The sequence below is a fragment of the Lethenteron reissneri genome, chromosome 43, assembly GCF_015708825.2.
Source record: "Lethenteron reissneri isolate LAM-NWPU_2019-01 chromosome 43, ASM1570882v1, whole genome shotgun sequence".
NCBI lineage: Eukaryota > Metazoa > Chordata > Hyperoartia > Petromyzontiformes > Petromyzontidae > Lethenteron > Lethenteron reissneri.
In genome coordinates, this window is record NC_083821.1 from 1,934,684 (window position 1) to 1,956,228 (window position 21,545).

Here is a 21,545-nt window from a genome sequence, read left to right on the forward strand (position 1 = left end):
CCCCCCCCCCCCCCCGCTGGCTACCACTTGCCCACGCCGGTCGCCCCGGTTAATACTGCGGTGTTAATACCGCGGTGTTAATACCGCGGTGTTAATACCGCGGTGTTAATACCTGCGGTGTTAATACCGCGGTGTTAATACCGCGGTGTTAATACCGCGGTGTTAATACTGCGGTGTTAATACTGCGGTGTTAATACCGCGGTGTTAATACCGCGGTGTTAATACCGCGGTGTTAATACCGCGGTGTTAATACTGCGGTGTTAATACCGCGGTGTTAATACTGCGGTGTTAATACCGCGGTGTTAATACCGCGGTGTTAATACCGCGGTGTTAATACTGCGGTGTTAATACCGCGGTGTTAATACTGCAGTATTTGTGGTATTAACCACGAAATACCACGACGCGCCGTCGGCTTTGCAGCGGAAGTTAAAGATCCCGTGACGTCACGGTCCACATTTGCCAACTTTTTAAAAGACAAAAACGAACAAATTACTCGATTGGAATCGCCAATGTAACAAACTTAGCCCCCTACTGGCAGACGGGGCCCACGTGCAGGCCGGAGCTGCCTTCACCTCCTGCCGCACAGGGACAGCTCTCGGCAGGGGGGGGGGGTCCCCTCGGTTAATGTCTGACGATTCGCTCCACGTCCTGGGAGCTTCTTCGGAACTGGGAGCGAAACGTCGGACACCGACAGCTTTCCGTGGTCGAACCCAAAAGAAAATACTTTAACCCCTCCCCTCACCCTCCTCCTATAGCCCTGCCCCGCACCGTCGCCATCGCCACAACTGACTATCCGTAGAGACAGAGGGGACGTTTCTCTCGTGGCGTTCCCGGGCATCTCCAGAATCGCAGAATGGTGACGAAGTGGAGCGGCGGTGGTGGTGGCACAGCGGTGAGCGCACTGCACTGTGAACCTGGCCTCCTTCCCCACTTTGTCACCTGGCCATGACTAAACTCGTCAAACTAATTAACGTAAATCGTGTCTGTCACATGGCGGTCAAGGGCCCCCTCGGCTACAACGCTTCTATTTAAGATGTCCCAGATTTAGGTGAACTTGGTAACGTGGCGTGATTCCAGTCGCCCACCCCCTTGAAAGCAGTTTCATAGCTCTGCTCCCAACGAGGTGTATCTTGGTGGCGGCCCCGAGGGTGGTGGCCTGCGAGATCCCTCCGTGTCCCCCGGTGTGCGACCGTCTTTGTCTTTGTTGTGGGCTGCAGCCTGAAGTTTGCGGCCTGAAAATGTACGACCGCCCTTGTAATAAGTAGCAGGCATAGTGCGTTTGTCTTGTGGGCTTGACGAACAAAAAAAGTGTTCGAGGGTGTATGAAATAATCCGTGTCTATTAAAATTGTAAGCCCCCCCCCCCTGTTAATTCACTGCTGGATATAACGGCCTTATCATGTCGGTCACGGGGCTTGGGAGTGAAGTCTGCTTGTTTGCGCTGTTGACTTGAGGTCCGCATTACCGATATCCCCAAGCGCACATCCTCTCCCTCCTCTTCACCATCTCAGCCTCCTCATGTCTCCTATCGAGTGTTCATCTATACCAGGGCTAGAGCACGGTGTCCCGAATGAGGGTCCACACACGTGAGATGACACAGAACTTTGGCCGTGTTCTCAGCTACTTGGAAGACGACAGGAGGTGATCCAAGTGCGCGAAAACATTAAGAAACACGGCTGTTTGCCGGGTCAAGATTACCCCCCTCCAGTACCCGATGAGTGCGACCAAGACGCCTGCGATAATCGATGCGTATCGTTTACGTTGGTCAGCTGCCCTGGATTTTTCTCGCCGGCAGTTGATGTCGCGGGAAATCTGTAACTCTTGCTAAGACGTAAAAAGTCCAGGTGTTTGGCAATTGCGCAATGATGGGAATCGCACAGCACGGGAGACAAATGAGTTCACGTGCGAGTTCTCCCCTCTTCTGGTATCGATAGCTCTTCCCCCTCTTCCTGTGATGTGTCGCGGTTATGTTTGCACCTCGGAGGAGGAGGCAACCTCGTTGTGCCGTACAAGATGAAGTCGTGGGTCGTATCTGGCCTACGGGGCCATGTGTTCCCCACCCATGATTTATACCTTGGCCAGCCCATCCTCTCCTCTCCCCCTCTGCCTTGCAAACTCCCGTACCACCATCCAAAATAATTCGTAAAAGAACAAAAATCCATCTTCTCTTCCAAGCCTCATCAGTGTGCATGCCTACCCCACCCCCTCTATTCGTACGGCTGTCTTGAGATGCGGTCGTGTCAAGACGCTGTGTAAATTGTAACCTGTAAGTGTGAGACCTCGTCTGTGTCAGTGTGAATATTTACGGTTGCTTGCTAACAAAATTTGATGAGCCGAATGTGTCGTGTGGATGGCGCGAGACCATTATGAAACCCGAGTCTCTGTGCATGTGGAGGGTGATCGAAACTGTGCGGAAGGAGGGGGTATCAGCAACGTGGTGGTTCAGAATGGATGTAATCATTGAAGAGAAGGTTGAGGATTGGTTGGACACGTGTGTGCAGGATGGGGAATGGCCGGTTACAGAGACGGACGTTCGATTGGCACCTGGAGGTCTGTGCCCAATGGAAGAGGACATGGCCCAGTGGTGGTGGTCGTGGTGATGATGATGAGACTGTTAAGAGTGGCCCTTGAATGATGCGTCAACTGCGCAACAAAGGGGGAAGACCTAAAGCCCAGACGGAGGCAACGACGGTTAGGGTGGCCCTTGTAAGGACGTGTCGACTCGAGGAGAGGAGACTGCAACGAGGAGGACACCGAAACTCGGCTGCAGAAGATGACCTCGACGAGAGTAGACTGTAAGAGTGGACCTTGAAGGCCCAGGTGTCTGCCGTGCAATAGCCGTGGGGACTGGCACAATGAAGGAAGCGATGGCGGGAGGTGTGGTGGCACAAGACGGTATTGCTTGCTACGACTTCTCGGTCTTGATTTAAACTGCATGCCTGAACTCGCCAGGACTGCAACTGCGATGTAAGACGATGCACTAAGGTATTTGATACATTTACTGCATGGTTAGTGGTGGGAGGGGGGCGCTCTACCTAATCAATTGGGAAGGCGGGGGGGGGTAGGGGGGAGGTTCGGGGACCTTAATAACCACATGGGCCCTCTGCTCATGCCCGGTTTTGTCTTTCTCCCAATTATACAATTATATTCCGATTGTAGACAGCTGTGTCCGCTGTATCATGATCGCTGTATCATGATCGCTGTATCATGAAGCATTGCGTCAACCGGTGTTGGAGAACGGCCTTGGAAGAGGACATCGCAGAACTACTTTCGAGGTCCCTTCAAATTGCCTGTTCTGTTCTGTTCTTGCGTGTGATGGCAATACATTCTCGAGCTAGATGCCAATGTCGAGGTCGGTCTGATAGCCACGGCGAGAGGGCTTCAGGGGGAGAGTTCGTGTCGTTTTGCTGTTCCTCCTGCGTTAAAGAAGAACACATTGAAGTGGCTTGCTGTGGTCCATGGTGCAACAGTCGTTTGCTGTGGTGCCCCATAGTACTATTATGGGCCAGAGTACAACAATGCTTTACTCTGTGGTCCATAGTAAACCACTGTCGTCTGTGCTTCTCCAAAGGAGTAATTTCCCGTTATCCACACGAGGTGGTGGTTCACCCTCTCGCAAGCCGGGCTGTCGAGGCGTTCCTTGCTGGTAGTCAAGACTAATATTTTATATTCATTCATCCAAGCTGGAATTTTGCCAAATGTAAGTGACAAATCTAATTTAATTTGTGTGTGTGTGTGCTTGGTCAATGGGTGAGCAGGTTGAGACCATTAAGAAATGAAACCAGCTAAAAACCACAAACTCGATATGCGAGTCTACGGGTCTCTGTGAGTCTTTGAGTCACGGGCGGTTGAAATCTGGATTTGAAGCCAGCTTCTCAGCAGGGCCGGCCCAATGTCTCTGACAGGGCCATTCTGAACCCGCCCCGAGCCACTGGGCCACCTCTGATCGTGACCCGTGGACGACCTCAGTCACGGAGGGTCACCCAGGCTGTGACATCCTCGTTCACATCGCCGCCCTTACCTGGAATACAACCGGAACGCCCTTGGTGTTGGGAATCTTTGTTAATTATCATGAATGCGTTCAAGTTACATTCGTGTCACGGAATGTGTTTACAAAAAGGCATAGCCTTTAAAAAAAGAAAGATATTTGGTGTATTTTTTATATTTATTTAATTTATCTCAGTTGTGACCAGAATTTGTCGTCTGGGTCTTAATTTGTGACCCCGTGGGGTCAAGTGAAGTGGAATGGAGCTGGGTCTCCCGAGACCGTCATTAGCCATCAACCATAATCATATCATCCACCACCATCTCAAATAAATGGAAAAAATCAGCATCATCACATAATTACCAACTATCATCACATTTCAAGCTTCACCTGTCCACCAATCATAAATACCAATCACAACTAACAATCACTGCTAATTAAATACCAATCACCACAAATCATTATTAAATATCATTATCATTACCAAATACGGTAGAAGCATCATCAGTGGCATAATCACAAATTACCAAATGTCAGCATAATCATCAACATTGGCATCACCAACTATCATCGGCATAGAATCACCCACTTCAGTCTGATGAACACATCACCACATGTCATCATCACCAGCACCACCATCATCTTTGTGGGTCAATAAAACAAGTAGACCCCACCGCTTTGCGGAAAGTTGACCAACTTTGCGGTTGTACTGTGGATATACTGACCCCCGTCCATGGGAACGTGGAATTGCCACCACGGGCTCAGAGCCAGCCGCCTCGTTTGACGGTATAGGGGCTGGCTATAATTGTTCAAGCTGTGTCGTGCCGTGGCATTTTGTCTGTGTTCAGTGGCATCTGGTCTTGACTGTGTGGGCCCTTGCGATATAACCCTGAGCTCATGATGCCTGCCAGTCGGTCTTTTATTTGCTCGCGCCTCGCTGATTTACTTTGTAACGATAGCAACAAAAACGGACGATACAATACGCAGCACATCGTGGCATACCCGACTAGTACCCGACTGGCTGGGCACGGATTTGCTGCTGCTGTTGTACGTGTACGTATGTTGAACTTCTTTCGCGCACCGCACGTTAGGCGAAATACGCGAAAATGATGGAACACGCGAGCACCTGTAGGAAATGTGATGTTCGCACAAAAAAATGGTGACGGACATAAGAACTCATTCGAACACACGGAGGGCGATGCTTCGCCGTTGCTTCACGAGTGCGCGAATGCACGCGAGGTTTAAGGGCGCAAGTCCGCGTGTGAACGAACATCAACGGCACGCGACTGCTGTTGACAGCGTGCGGCGCTGCACCTGCGGGCGGTTAAGTGGTCCGGTCGGATATGCGACGTGTCCCTTTAACAGAAAGCGTACACGGTTAACTCTCGATTATTTACCCAGGTTTGCGGATCTAAGCGTACCTGGCGGGTAGAAAACAAATGAATGAGCGGAATATCCTCACGCTGTTCCCCCAACCCTCCCCACCCAACGACCCAACGACGGTCAGGGAGTCTGTGCCCACGTGGACTGGCAACACGTGGGCAGGTAAAAAACTAATACAATTTCGATTTAAAGCTTTCGTGACTGCAGGAATTCATCTTCTTGGTTCTTTCGGTAAAGTCACTTTACCGAAAGAACCAAGAAGATGAACTAAAACAATCTCCCGATTTACGTTTAAGAAACATGACGGTGGGACTCACGTCTTTGTCTCTCGAGACCCCACCGAGTTCAACAACATTCAACTTGAACTATAGGTGGCGGATCTTATTACGGAATTATGTTCTTGTAGGATTATTTTACACACGTGGTGTTATTATTACACGTGTGTCTTGTTTTAAACTGCCCAACCCACAAGCCCCCCCCCCCCACCCTCTTTCTCACCTGACCCTAGATAATCGAGAGTTGACTCGTTTATTTTGCCCGTGTCTTCATTAGTTTGTGACCGGAAAATAAAAAGGTAACAAAATGTAAAAGCAATGGATGTGGACCGATTAAAAAAAAAATTCAAACCCCGATCTGAACGGGCAACGATCAAGAATAAAAATCATGTACGGCCTCCTGTGATGCTTCTCGAGATGCCTTTGTGTGGAGGTATTCCGGAAATCTGTCAACCCCTTATCAGACCAATTCAGATCTTATTGGTCACCCCGTTCATCCTACAAAGGTCCATCACAAGGCAGAAACACAAACAAATGGGCTGAACAAATTGGTGCCCGCATTGAATCGGCAGTACGCCCGTACGGACCGGGTGAACCGTATGGGTTGACAGGTATGCATTCGTGAAGGTATTTCTTGGTGGTGTATTCAGTCCGCAGGCCGCTCCGAGGCACTGTTCTCTCCACCCACCCTTGATTCGTCCGGACGTCGCCCTTCCTCGTTGAACGTCGTCCAGTATCGCCCGTCTTCCTCTCCGTCTTTTCCCACAGAATATTCCCTCGATCACCTCCTGCAGATCATTCCCTCTCACCACCACCTGCCCACTCGCCTCCTTCAGCTCACTCCCTCTCGCCAGTCTTTAATTTAATTCGCCATCAAAGCGTTTGGCAGTCTAAGTCATGAGTACACCTTGCCTGCTGATGCCACGTGGATCACAAGCTTCCACATTCGGCGAAGAAAAACACAAATTGTACAACACTGGAAGTATATTCTTGGTTATTTCGGTAGAGTCACGTAGAAGGGAAATAATAAAATAATATAAATATACAACAATATATTATTTTATTATTTCCCTTCTACGTGACTTTACCGAAAGAACCAAGAATATGAATCCCTGCAGTCACGAAAGCTTTATATCAACGCTGGAAGTGTTTGACGAGCCGTGGAGGTGCGATGGAGAGATGAAACGCATGGATCGGAGAACGACGCTAGGGGCATAATGGTGATGACCATGCAGCAGTGGATAGAGCATGGTAGCAATTATTCAAATTGGCCAAACATCCCAATGTAGCGGGTTTCCTGGACATGGCGTGCCATCCTTACGTGGTCGGTACAGCGAGAAGGCTATGGAACGTTCACAGAGTGCATCCTATGGATGGACTGGCCCCTGGCATCGGACTGTGGAATTTCCACCACGGGATATGAGCGCTCGTTGGAAAGAGGAACACTTCCTGTACAGAGACGGTAAAGTGCTAACTTAAACTAAAACCTTTTATTTGACCAGGTAAGGCCCACTGAGCGATGTTGCTCTTTTTAAGAACCGACCTGCCCATCAATGATAGCGCAGCGAAGTGGCTCTTCGTCTTAACGGGGAAATCGGTTGCAGTCAAATACTCGAAACGCGTGATGTGGAATTGAAACGTGGAGGGAAAACCCGGAGGAAACCTGGAGAGAAATCCACGCGACCACGTAGAGAGAGACACGCAAACGCCAAATACACAGCAGCAGGCGTCAGGGTCGGAATATAACCCACGCACTCCTGTATACCTGGCGAGGTACTTAACATATCCTAGCCACTGTGATGATGATGAGAGACACGCAAACTCCAAATATATAGCAGGTGGCAGGGTCGGGATCAAACATACGACTTCTTGTATACCAGGCGAGGTACTTAACATATCCTAGCCACTGTGATGATGATGAGAGAGAGAGACATGCAAACTACAAATATACAGCCGGCTTCAGGGTCGTGATCGAACCAACGACCTCGTGCATACCAGGCGAGGTAGGTAACATCTCGCCTCCTTGACGGTCTAGTTGTGGGCAGTGATGGTAACTTATACCGTGTCAACCCATACGGTTTACCCCGTATTCTTGTACAGGGAAATTGACTTTTCAGGTCCATACGGCGGAAATCCGTTTCAATATGGGCAACATTATTTAGTCTGTTTGTGTTTATCCCTTGTCATGAGACTTTGTAGGATTAACGCTGAGACCAATAAGGTCTGAACTGGTCTGTAATAAGGTAGGGCACTGAGAAGGGGTTGACAGGTATGGTAACTGATGGTGATGATGGTTTATTATTATTGTAAGGGCCGCCGGGTTGGGGTTGAATTCCACGCGCGAGATGATCACGTGAGCGTCGACCACGAGGCGCGTGACGGGCACGTGCCCACCGCATCCCACGTCAGATCTGGGGGACGGGAGGGGGGGGATCATCCAGACAAAGGCTGACTGAAACCTGTGCAAAACAAAGACCATTCTGAGCGCAATTGCTATCGGTGCTGATGTACGGGGGAGACCGGCGAAACTCAATTCGCGTCATTCCCCGTGCGTACAAACAAGAGAGCGTATACAATCGATCTATCGGGGTTAAAAGCACGTCTCGCGCTCACGATCCGTCGCATTTTCCGCAGTTTTAATCGACGCGTCTCGATTCGCATGGAACGCCGCAAAGCCGCGAATTCACGAGACCGCCCGCTAGAGGCCGCTGCGATCCGTCTCGTCTCTCCACTGCGAGGCGAATGCCTCTCACGCCCGTAGGCGCGGGACGTGGGGAGCGATTTGATTTGACCACACTTCAACCACGCTGGTTGGTGAACCTTGGATGGGGGAGCATAGAAGTGCAGTACTACAGTGACAACGACGGATTTGGCTGCACTGCCCACAACGTGACCCCCCCCTCCCATTCATCTACAAGTCACTGACTGTGACGTCTCATCCACACTTCAACTGCATGATGCAGGTCACGCCAACACTCACCAACTCACTCATTCTCTCACCCACTCACCTCGTCACTCACCTCGTCACTCACCCATATACTCAGTAGCCCACTCACTCACTCACCCACTCACCTCTTCACTCACCAATATACTCAGTAGCCCACTCACTCACCCACTCACCTCGTCACTCACCAATATACTCAGTAGCCCACTCACTCATTCTCTTACCCACTCACCTAGTCACTCACCCATATACTCAATAGCCCACTCACTCACCCACATCACTCGTCACTCACCAATATACTCATTAGCCCACCCACTCACTCATTCTTCTCTCACCCACTCCCTAGTACTTCACCATATACTCCATAGCCCACTCACTCACGAACCACTCACCTCGTCACTCACCCTATACTCAGTAGCCCACTCACTCACCCACTCACCCTGTCACTCACCAATATACTCAGTAGCCCACTCACTCACTCATTCACCCACACTTGGACCAAATCATCATCCAATGACTCACCCACTCACCTACTCAACCACTCACTGTCACTCACACCCACTCATCCTGACTCACTCACCCTCTCGCTCAAATACCTACTCACCAACCGACTCAAACTCCCACCCACTGATTGTCTCACTCACACTCACCCACTCACCACACTGCAGTCATCACACCCACTCACACTCACCCACTCACCACACTGCAAGTCACAACACACTCACTCACTCACCCAATCACCAACTCACCCACCTACTCACCACACTGCAAGTGACAACACACTCACTCACTCACCCACCCAATCACCAACTCACCCACCTACTCACCACACTGCAAGTCACAACACACTCACTCACTCACCCAATCACCAACTCACCCACCTACTCACCACACTGCAAGTCACAACACACTCACTCACTCACCCAATCACCAACTCACCCACCTACTCACCACACTGCAAGTGACAACACACTCACTCACCCAACCACCAACTCACCCACCTACTCACCACACTGCAAGGGACAACACACTCACCCAATCACCAACTCACCCACCTACTCACCACACTGCAAGTGACAACACACTCACTCACCCAATCACCAACTCACCCACCTACTCACCACACTGCAAGTCACAACACACTCACCCAATCACCAACTCACCCACCTACTCACCACACTGCAAGTCACAACACACTCACTCACTCACCCAATCACCAACTCACCCACCTACTCACCACACTGCAAGTGACAACACACTCACTCACTCACCCAATCACCAACTCACCCACCTACTCACCACACTGCAAGTGACAACACACTCACTCACTCACTCACCCAATCACCAACTCACCCACCTACTCACCACACCGCATATCACTTCACTCACTCCTCTCTCTCTCTCTCTGCTTATTCCCTTGCACTGCTCCCATCACCACCATCGTCGTCTCTCCCCCCCCCAACCTCTAACCACGACAATAACGTCGGCATCCCTCGCCAGCATTGCGACCACGTTGGTGCTGCTCGTTGCTGGCCGCTCGCCCGCTACATTGGGGATTGCCTGCGCCCAGACTCTGCTTCTTCTTGGTTCTTTCGGTAAAGTCGCGTAGAAGGGAAATAATAAAATAAAAAAAATTCAACATAAAAAAAAATTCTCACGACGTTTCGGCCACAACGCAAGCAGCCGTCCTCAGGTGAAGAACAGGGCTGTCGGAAAGACAGCGTCTGAATGTTCTTCACCTGAGGACGGCTGCTTGCGTTGTGGCCGAAACGTCGTGAGAATTATTTTATTATGTTTTATTTTTATTACTTAATTGTTTTTATTTTTATTATTTTATTATGTTTTATTTTTATCATTTTATTGCTTTTTTATTATTTTATTATTCCCCTTCTACGTGACTTTACCGAAAGAACCAAGAAGATGATTCCCTACAGTCACGAAAGCTTTAAATCGAAAAATTCAGCCTCTGCTTGTTAACAAGAATCGATTCTGGAATCTAAGCCTTTCGAAGGAGCGAGCGATGAAGAGGAATCGAATCGCCATGGGGGGGAGGAAGCAAGTTGAGTCGCCAGCAACAGCAGCAGCGGCGGCGGCAGCGGCAAGTCGTCCCCGACAGTCGCAAGCAACAACTTGAAGTCAACAGCAGTCGACCAAAGCCCTTCATCAAGCCACAGCCGACACTGAAGCGTCTCGTCGCGTGTGTCTCCCGTCTGCGTGGGCCGTCGGGGATGGTTTGGCCATACTTCCCTGCGCTGGTCATTGCAGGGTTGGCTTAAAGAGGGGGGTGGGAAGCAGACCCCAGAAAACCGGTTCGGATATCGCTCTCTCGCTCGCTCTCTCTCTCTCCGTGTTGTCATCCGGGACGCACGTGGTCCGCAGGAATGGCCGAGCGGCTCTTCCCGGAGCTGCAGGGCTGGGTGCTCACGCTCACCCTGTGTCTGGCCTCTGTGGTTGTGGGGGGCACGTCCTCTGTGGTTGTGGGGGGCACGCCCCCCTACAGCCCGGACTGGGAGTCTCTGGACGCCAGGCCGCTGCCGGCGTGGTTCGACGAGGCCAAGGTGGGGGTCTTCCTCCACTGGGGGATCTTCTCCGTACCCAGCTTCGGCAGCGAATGGTTCTGGTGGCACTGGCAGGTGAGCGGGCGTGCACGGGAAGACAAAGGCGGACGGGCGTGGTGCTGGTCATCATCACCTCCACCCCCCCCTTTCTTTCATAGGCGCTCCCTATCAGCACTTGCCCCAACAGTCTGTTGAGGCTATACGTGGAGTCTTTGTCTGTGTGTGTGTGAGCCAGGGTAAGAGCTACATCCAGATGGAAGCAATCAATCTGATGAATAAACTACACAATCTATTTAACACGAACTCTTTCGCGACCAATATCATCCATAATAGAGGGTTTTTTTGGGGTTAGATCGCGTAAATATATAAATGTGTCGTAAAACCCGCCACCACCCGACACGGCCAACTAGTAAGGGTTGTCACGTAAACAGAACGTGGCCAATTCGTTACTCGTACAAATCTGTCTGTCGCCTGGTGAAGCTTGTTGCAGTTACTGCCGAAACGTCGTATTCAGATGGTAAATGTTGTGGTTTGGTTCTCCAACACACCGGTGTACTGTACTAGTATACTACACTATACTGTACACTATACACTACACTATACACTACACTATGCACTACACTATACACTACACTATACACGAGTGCTGTACTGGTGACGAATTGGCCACGTTCTGTTGACGTGACAACCCTTACTAGTTGGTTGTGTCGGGTGGGGGCGGGTTTAACGACACATTTATATATTAATGTGAACTAACCCCAAAAAACCTGTATTATAAATGATAATCGACTACATGTTATTCATTTAATTCATCAATCACTTGCTGGCTAAATTTACCACGCGATGCAAACGAGATCCGAGCGTTTGAACCAAAAAATATCGGAAAATTGTCCTTTAAAAAAAAAATCTCCGAAAGGTGAAACGTTTAAAAAACCCTATACCCCCCGTGCGCATCCGTGTGTCGCCAGGGGGATCGAACTCCCGAATACGTGGACTTCATGAAGAGGAACTACCCCCCCGACTTCCAGTACGCAGACTTCGCCCCGCAGTTCCGCGCCGAGTTCTTTGACGCTGGCGAGTGGGCTGACCTCTTCCTGGCCGCCGGGGTCAAGTATGGGCGCACACTCCCCTCCACGCACTCTCCTACCTCCCTCATCTCACTCTACTCACCTCCAGACACTCTCCTGCCTCTCTCCTCTCATCTCACTCCACTCCCCTCCACGCACTCTCCTACCTCTTCCCCCTGATCTCGCTCCACTCCACTTACTCTCCTACCTCTCCCATCTCATCTCACTCCCCTCCATGGACTCCCCTACCTCACCTCTCTCTTAATTCTACTCCAGCACCCAAGAGTTTCAGTCGAAGCCCTCATTCAACCTTCACTCTGGAGGTCACCCATTCGTCCCTGCTTTCCTCGTAGTTTGGATCTCCCTTCCCCAGCCATCTGTGCTGCAGACTTCCTGCTCCTGTTCAGATCCAGGCTCCAGACCTGTGTTATTTCCTCTGCCTGTGACTGACTGCTTCTCTCAATACGCTGAATATGCCTTCTGAGTCTGTACATAATATCTAACGTATGCAATTGCATTTAGATGCCATATAAATCCATATTGCATTGTGAAATGTTTGAAACACAATGGACTCTTACACAAAATAAGTGATTCAATGTAACTTTACGTCTGTTTAAGCCGATTGTGCGACTGGCGTCATGTGAGAGATACATCATCCATTCGAAAATGTCACGCAGAGCAGTGCGACCCTTTGAGGTTAGAGAGCGGCCCCACAGAAGCGGATACTGCAGAACTACCCCTCGAGAGCCCTGCAAGTAACCCCTGGTCCACAGTCAGTGTGGGGCAGCACTTTCCCCACGGCTCTACCCGTGGGAGTGATGTTCGTCGCGTGGCAGTCAAGCCCTTACATTTAATTTTCAGAGCTGGAATTTAGCCAAGTTAAGCGCGGAACCGAATTTAACGCGACCATGTTTTTTTTACGTGCACTACAAATGAGAATGCAGTTCCATGAATAGGCAGCTACCTGGAGTCGAACTCAGGCGCACCGAGCGACCCGGCCCCCACCTCCGTGTTCCCGTCTCGCCGTGAGCACGCAGTTGACACGTGGCCCGTCCGTGACCTGCAGTCTGTACGAACCCTCCACGTGTAAATGATTACTCACGAGCAGTCGTCACACGTGGACCGTTCTCCCGACACGGCTTGCCGTGAAGTCTGTGCGCACACGTGATCTTCCGTTCTTACGTGACCCACCTTCCTTCCAAGTCTCGCTTACCCATCGCATTTATAAGGTATATGTTGGAATGCCTGCGCACGCGACAATGCAATTTGTTCAATCTTGACTTAAAATTTTCGTGACTGCAGGAGTTAATATTATTTGGGTCTTTCAGTAAAGTCAGATAGATAGGTTCAAATTAATAAAAAATAAACCTATCTAAAATAAACCTATCTGAAATTTAACCTATCTCGGTGACTTTACCGAAAGACCCAAAGAACATGCAATTTGTTCAGCTGGGTTGTTGGTGGCGGCTCTTCACAACACAAACTTAGCCAAACCCAAAACATCAATTACGAGCCGTAATAATATCACGGTCAAAAGTTCACTTCTGGGATGAACTCACCCCACGGTTGTTTGCTCCTCCTACCCCCCTCCATCCCATGCACCCCCCCCCACTTCCCCTCCCCCACCCACCAGGTACGTGGTGCTCACGGCCAAACACCACGAGGGATTCACCAACTGGCCGTCCAACTTCTCGTGGAACTGGAACTCGATGGACGTGGGGCCTCGCCGTGACCTGGTCGGAGAGCTGGCCGCCGCCGTGCGGAAACGGTGCGTGGGGCGCGGCGGCCCCTGCGGCCCTCGTGGAGGGGCCGCCCTGAGGGGGCCTCCGTGTCTGTGGCTGGGTGCGTGTCTGTGGCTGGGTGCGTGTCTGTGGCTGGGTCCGTGTCTGTGGCTGGGTCCGTGACTGTGGCTGGGTCCGTGTCTGTGGCTGGGTGCGTGTCTGTGGCTGGGTGCGTGTCTGTGGCTGGGTGCGTGTCTGTGGCTGGGTGCGTGTCTGTGGCTGGGTCTGTGTCTGTCGCTGCGTCCGTGTCTTTTGCTGGGTCCGTGTTTGTCGCATTCGTCGCTCCGTACGCGTGCCAATTGCGACGTGATGCCAAACCCATTGTTGCATGCAACGGAAGCGAGATGCAAACCGCGGCGGGTAAAACGACGCGAATGCGGCACAGTCGCGGCCGTTTGCCAAAGTGTCTGCAGGTCACGGGCCGAGGCGTCGGGCATCGTGCCGAACGACGCATGGCACGACCAGAACAACACCGACGAACTGTAAGCGGTGGATAATCGTGGGATTGGTGCGGTGGTGGCGGTGAGGGTGGTGCTGATGAGTGGTGTTGACCTCGCTGTGTCTCTCCGGCTGTGCAGAGGCATCCACTTTGGGCTGTACCACTCGCTCTACGAGTGGTTCCACCCGCTCTATCTCAAGGACAAGGAGAGCGGCTTCAAGACGCAGTCCTTCGTGATGCAGAAGACGATGCCGGAGCTGTACGAGATCGTGAACAAGTACGGCTCGCTCGCTCGCTCCCTTCCTCGCTCGCTCGCTCCCTTCCTCGCTCGCTCGCTCCCTTCCTCGCTCGCTCGCTCCCTTCCTCGCTCGCTCGCTCGCTCACACGGAGAGGGTGGGAAAGTTCCTCCCCACAACCTCGTGGAGCAGATGTCACTTGCAAGGGTCTCGGAGGTAGCTCCGCAGTGTCCGCTTCTGTGGGCCGTTCTCTAACACGGTGACTGGCACTGCCGTGCGTGATAAGCGACTGGGGGTGGTGTGACGCTGGTAGCGCGCGCACACAATTGTGGGGCCACGACAACACGATTCCACTAATCAGGCCGAGGCTGCAAAGGCCCAGCGCAGTCAGTAGCCTCACCCTCCCTTGCTGTGTGACGTCCTACACAGTTATGGTTCGTGATCCCCCACGACCCCCCTGCCTTGAGACCTCAAAATGTCTTTATTTATCGGTATTTACCAGAGAAAATGCGTGGACTGTTTTTTATGTTGATGTCGGGTCCTGCTTAAGCTAAATAATCCTGAGAGTTTTGGGACCCTGAGAGACCTCAGGAGACCTTGAGAGAGAAGAGAGAGAGAGAGCTCGTGTTTCCCCTCGCCGCTGCTGCTGTTGCTGCTGCTGTTGTTGTTGCTGCTGCTGCTGTTGCTGCTGCTGTTGCAGGTACGAGCCGGAGGTGATCTGGTCGGACGGGGACTGGGAGGCCCCCGACACGTACTGGAACTCAACCGGGTTCCTCGCGTGGCTCTACAATGACAGCCCCGTCAAGGTGCCCACCGCCACCGCCGCCAGCTTTCACCGCCACCACCACTGCCACCACCACTACCACCACCATCACCACCACCAATACCACCACCAATACCACCACCAATACTACCACCGCCACCACCACCGTCACCACCACCACCACTACCACCACTACCACCACTGCCACCACTGCCACCACCATCACCACCACCAATACCACCACTAATACCACCACCACCACCGTCACCACCACCGCCGCCAGCATCACCGCCACCACCATCGTCACCACCACTACCACCACTGCCACCACCATCACCACCACCAATACCACCACCGCTGTGGATAGACGATGGCTGCTGCTAATGGTTGATGATGATGGATGAAGATTATGATTGGTGATGATCTTCGTTCACAATATATTCTGTCTCTCTGTCCCTCCTCCCTGTGCCCAATCCCAGTTTTCGATCCCACTCCCACCTTAGGCCCCTACCACTTGAATAAACTTCCCCTGTGCATTTAGCAACACTGCCCATAGACTCCTCAATACTGCACCATAGACTCAACACTGCCCATAGACTCAACACTGCCCATAGACTCAACACTGCACCATAGACTCAACACTGCCCATAGACTCAACACTGCACCATAGACTCAACGCTGACCATAGACTAAACACTGCACCATAGACTCAACACTGCCCATAGACATAACACTGCACCATAGACTCAACGCTGACCATAGACTCAACACTGCACCATAGACTCAACACTGCACCATAGACTCAACGCTGACCATAGACTAAACACTGCACCATAGACTCAACACTGCACCATAGACTCAACACTACCCATAGACTCAACACTGCCCATAGACATAACACTGCACCATAGACTCAACACTGCCCATAGACTCAACACTGCACCATAGACTCAACGCTGACCATAGACTCAACACTGCACCATAGACTCAACACTGCCCATAGACGCAACACTGCCCATAGACTCCTCAACACTGCCCATAGACTCAGCACTACCCCTGCACATTAAGCAGTCTCCCTTATTGACCTCCCTTCATTCCTCTCTCAAAGCCTCACCACGCGTTCTCCCCGTCGCCCATTCCCTTCCTCTTCCCTCGCCCCTCCACTCCGTCCCTCCCCTGTAGCCCTTTCGTGACCGACCACGTGCCCTCTGTCAGGGTCACTCATTCCTTGGCCCTTAATGTTCAATAATTTTGTGTTCCCGCTATTAAACCCTGTTAGAGACAGCGCCTTGAGTTCAGAGGCGCGCTCTATAAATATGAAGTAAGACGAGGACTGACGTGTGGGTGGGTGCGTGCGTGCGTGCGCACGGCGCCATTCAGGACACAGTGGTGGTGAACGACCGCTGGGGTGCCGGCACGTCGTGCCACCACGGCGGCTTCTACAACTGCGCCGACAAGTTTGCGCCGGGCACGCTGCAGCGGCACAAGTGGGAGATGTGCACCTCGGTGGACACGCGCTCCTGGGGCTACCGCCGGAACATGCGCGCCGCCGATCTCCTCTCTGGCCGCGACATCGTCGCGGTGAGCCTTCGTCGCCGCCGCCACCGCCATCGTTATCGTCGTCGTTGTCATCGTTGTCATCATCGTTGCTGTTGTTTTCCACCGGCATCATTGTAGTCGTCGTCGCTGTTATCCTCGTCACCGTTATCATCATTGTTGTCATCGTGTCGTCTTCGTTATCGCTGTCGTCGTCGTCATCTTCAATGTCGACATCATCTTTATCAACATCATCATTGCCATCGGTTTCATTGTCATCATCATAAGCATCGTTGTCATCGTCATTATCGTCAGCCATCATCCATCCGAGTCTCCCCGGCGTAAAGGAGGGCGGCTCCCCCCCCCCCCCCCCCCGTCGTTCACCACAGGGCCTGCTGGAGACTGTGAGCTGCGGCGGCAACTACCTGCTGAACGTGGGCCCGTCGCGCGAGGGCTGGGTGGCGCCCGTGTTCCAGCGCTCGCTGCTGGCGCTGGGCGAGTGGCTGCGCGTCAACGGGGAAGCCGTCTATGGCTCGCGGCCCTGGCGAGCGCAGAACGACAGCTCCACGCCGGGGGTTTGGTGAGCGCCGTCGCCTCGCCGCCGCCACTCGCCACTTCGACTCTCGCCGCTCAGCCCCCCTCGCCTCCGGCAAGACGCTGTGGCCTCTGCTCCTGTCGCTCACCGCTCACGCTCACTCATCATCCCTTCCTCACCACTCGCTCACCCCTTGGGTAGCATTCAGAGCCGGTCTCCTCTCCCCTCACTGGTCGGTGGCCTACGGACCCAGCGATTCTCGCTCGCCATGTGTCATGCCGGCGTTCTTAATAGGCGCTACTCGCTAACAGCTCTTGCCCCAACGGCCCGTCAAAGGCTACTATACGGGGGGATCTTTTGTGTTTGTGCGCTGGGTACCTGGTTGCAGGTACATGCAGAAGGGCGGCGCCGTGTACGCCGGCGTGCTCACCTGGCCCAAGGACAACGTGCTGGTCCTCGCGTCCGTGAAGGCCACGCCCGACACACAGGTAACGACCTCCGCAGGTCGCGGTCAGGGTCATGGTCGGGTCGCGGTCAGGTCGGGGTCAAGGTCAGGGTCAGGTCGCCACGTATCAGGCTTGGGTGACATTCAGAGCATTTAATCAAATCAAATATTACAACGTACTTTGTGGTGCATGATTCGCTCTGCTTTAAAATGTGGATCTTCCCCGACCTCCTGCCACCTGAAGGCAGGAAACCCCTGACAAGCCACGCCCAGAGGGACAGTTTACTTTGTTTGCATGTGTCAGGTGGTGGGAGGGCACAACGACACAAATCTGGCTGAAGTATTAGTCGGGCCTAATTGCGTGTCTGCGTGTCCGTGTGTCTGTTCGTCCGTGTGTCTACTCGTCCGTGTGTCCACGCTACAAACCCTCCGACCGCTCGAGTTCGATTCCCGCTTCCGGCCACCAACACACAGGTGACGATTATCTGAACCAGTCCTGGGCCTGGTCGCTTCAAACATCGGCACTGGGGGGGAGACAAAGGCGGCCGGGCATGGTGCCGGCCATCCCTCCCCCTTCGTGTGCCGTGCCTTCGTAGGTGCTGCTCGCTACTGACAGCACTTGCCCCAACAGTCCGTGAAGGCTATACGGTGGGGGATCTTTGTCTTTGTGCGTGCGGTCACAAGGTGTCGCTGCTGGGGTACTCGGATGACCTGAAGTGGAGCTCAAAGGGCGCCCTCGAGGTTTGGCTGCCCCCCGTCGCTCCGTCCGCGGGGCCCTCGGCCCTCGCCTGGGTGCTGCGCCTGCTCAACGTCGAATAGATCTTCACACCGGCGGAATCGGCGAGATTCTGCGCGAGAATTAATTCAACGCACACCTGATTTGTGACACTTGACGGGTGGGGGGGGAGGGGTGGGGGGCGCGTCTGTCAACATCTGTGGCCGCCGTCGTCGTCGTCACAGTCGTCTCTGCTCCCCCATGTTCCTCCCAATCGGCTGCTGCCCTTGGGCGGTGCCGATGCCAGAGCCGGATTATCACAGTAGCCACACGTGTAGCCACACGTGTAGCCACACGTGTAGCCACACGTGTAGCCACACGTGTGGCCACACCTGTGGCTACATGTGTAGCTACATGTGGGACCCGCACTTTCAAGGGCCCCGTGCTAAATGCTTTCAAGCTATAAATTCCGGTTCAGTGATTTTGCACTTGCTCTATTACTATAGTACTATACCGTCTTCAACTTTTGTGAACAACTCGCTGTTTAAGGTTAGGTATTTGTCGTATTATCTGGCTGTACAGCAAATTAAAAAATACAATTACTTTACTATGCAAGTTCAACATTTATGTTTCAATATTTTTTTATTTAGGGCCCCGTTATAACATCTGCTACGGGCCCCGCACTAGCCGATGCCCGGTTAGAATCTTGGGAGAAGTCTGTCGGGTTCGTGATGATTTTCGAGCGTTCCGCATGAAGACGGAAGCACGTGCGATTCTGGAGCCAATAAATAATTTACACTTTTCACGTGTGTGCGTGTGTGTTAGCGATTGGTGCTCGCTAACATCGCTTGCCCCAACGGTCTGTCAAGGCTACGTGGAGGATCCTTGTTTGTTTCGTGTGTTCGTGGGGGAGCGTTGGTCGGCAGCCGAGGCACAGCGGGTCGCACACGAGGAAACGAATCCCGCTCGCGGCCAACACCAGTGACGTGGTTCTAAAGCGGTCATCGCCCGACTCGGACTCATGAGCACCAAGCACAGTGTGCAAGCATAACCACTGGGGAGACAAAGGCGGCTGGGCAGGGTGTTGGCCACCCACCCTCTCGGTGCCGGCCTTAATAGGTGCTCGCAAACAGCACTTAACCCTGCAGTCTGGTAAAGACTATGGGGGGGGGGAGGGGGTTGATCTTTGTGAGGCTGCATGGGGTAGTGGTGGTGTCGTGGCGAGCGAACGGGACTTACAAACCCAGCGAGTTGAATACCCGGCCATGAGTAACTTCAGCAGAGGTGGGCAATCTAGCTCAGGCCCTTCTGCAAGCAATTGCAGGGCTGCGCATTTATATATATTTTACGACCTCGTTCGAGACCCAAACATTTCAACCTCCTGGCTTGGACGTTCCTCCTCCTCGAAGACACCGGTGGTGATGCAACCATCAACTGCAAACTTTAAGACACGAGCCACCCAAACTGTGGACCGCACAGCAAACTCACGGAGGTCCGAGCCCCTTCGACGGACGAGGAGGGATGAGGGAGGGAAAAGCGAGGCGAACGAACTCTGCCCAAGTCTTCTGCTCGTGGCGAGCAGCGGGACCACTGGTCGCGTTGTCGCTCGGCTCAGAGGGCAACGTCGCTGCCGCCACGCGCAAGGAGAGGAAGCAGCCACGAGGTGGCGCCAGGCTGCGACTTTTACCAAAGTGAGCTGGGGGGGGGGGGGATTCATGACACGGTAGCGGCTGTTAACCGTCGTATATTTAAAACTAAATATTACGTAATGAATTATTTATCCGGGAAAGCCACACTGAGTTCGTACGAGTCTTCTCCTGCTACATTGAGTTGTTTGTTTATTCCGTTAAGATGTTCTCAGCCAATTTATGCGGAGTTTGTTATCGTGGGGAGGAAACGGGAATACCTGGAGAAAACCCACACCTTGCGCGAGGGAGCAACGCTCTATCCCCGTGTAGATGTCGTCAACAGATGGCGATTAAATTTTGATTTAAAGCTTTCGTGACTGCAGGGATTCATATTCTTGGTTCTTTCGGTAAAGTCACGTAGAAGGGAAACAATACAATAAAATAAAAATATATAAAACAACTAAATTCTCACTTTATATTTTTATTTTATATTTTTTATTATTTTATTGTTTCCCTTCTACGTGACTTTACCGAAAGAAACAAGAATATAGATGACGATGAGTCCACTCGCTGTACCGCCTTCTCCTGGCGAGCCAGGGTATGGCACCTCTACGCCCACGGGAAGGGAGTTTCGCACCATCTGTGTGTGTGCGGTGATCCACCAGCCTCTCGCTGCCCCCTCGACAGTGCTGGATCACAGGCGCTAGCCACGTGCAGCAGCAGCAGCACAGCCACCACCGCCCGGCTACATAAAGTGTCCCGCGTAGCCGAATGGACTCATGAGAGGCGAGTGCTGTTGGCGAGCGGCCTGTTGAGGGTTAGGCACGTTGCACTGTGGGATTGAGTGCAGTGATTGGTGACGGGCGGTTGAAAAACCCGGATCTGAACCGAGGTTCTCAGCGGTGTCGGCTCGGCGTGCAACTGGGGACCACCCCAAGGCGCCACCGCGCGCTGTCTTCATCCCGCGTCACGATCATGGCCAGAGGCGTTGACGGCACCACCACCGCCACCACCACCACCGCCATCCCCACCACCGTCACCACCGCCACCACCACCGCCACCACCACCGTCACCGCCGCACGCAACTCCCCAATCTCCTTCACCCCTCCGCCAGATCTTGACATCTGCTGCGCGTCTTCTTGGTTCTTTCGGTAAAGTCACGTAGAATGGAAGACAGAGTCTGTCTTCTCGACAGACCAGTTCTACACCTGAGGACGGCTGCTTGCGTTGTGGCCGAAACGTCGTGAGAATTGTAT

At 52.7% G+C, this 21,545-nt stretch overlaps 1 protein-coding gene across 1 annotated transcript; it reads left to right on the forward strand.

The window, feature by feature from the left end:
• The first annotated feature begins 10,622 nt into the window (after positions 1 to 10,622).
• On the forward strand, positions 10,623 to 19,464 carry FUCA1 (alpha-L-fucosidase 1). The gene is made up of 9 exons (XM_061569461.1): positions 10,623 to 11,219; positions 12,113 to 12,255; positions 13,845 to 13,979; positions 14,571 to 14,708; positions 15,368 to 15,473; positions 16,811 to 17,011; positions 17,356 to 17,546; positions 17,890 to 17,989; positions 18,631 to 19,464. Exons 1-9 carry the CDS (start codon positions 10,968 to 10,970, stop codon positions 18,763 to 18,765), a joined length of 1,401 nt encoding a protein of 466 aa, XP_061425445.1. The 5' UTR covers positions 10,623 to 10,967; the 3' UTR covers positions 18,766 to 19,464.
• Positions 19,465 to 21,545: the final 2,081 nt, after the last annotated feature.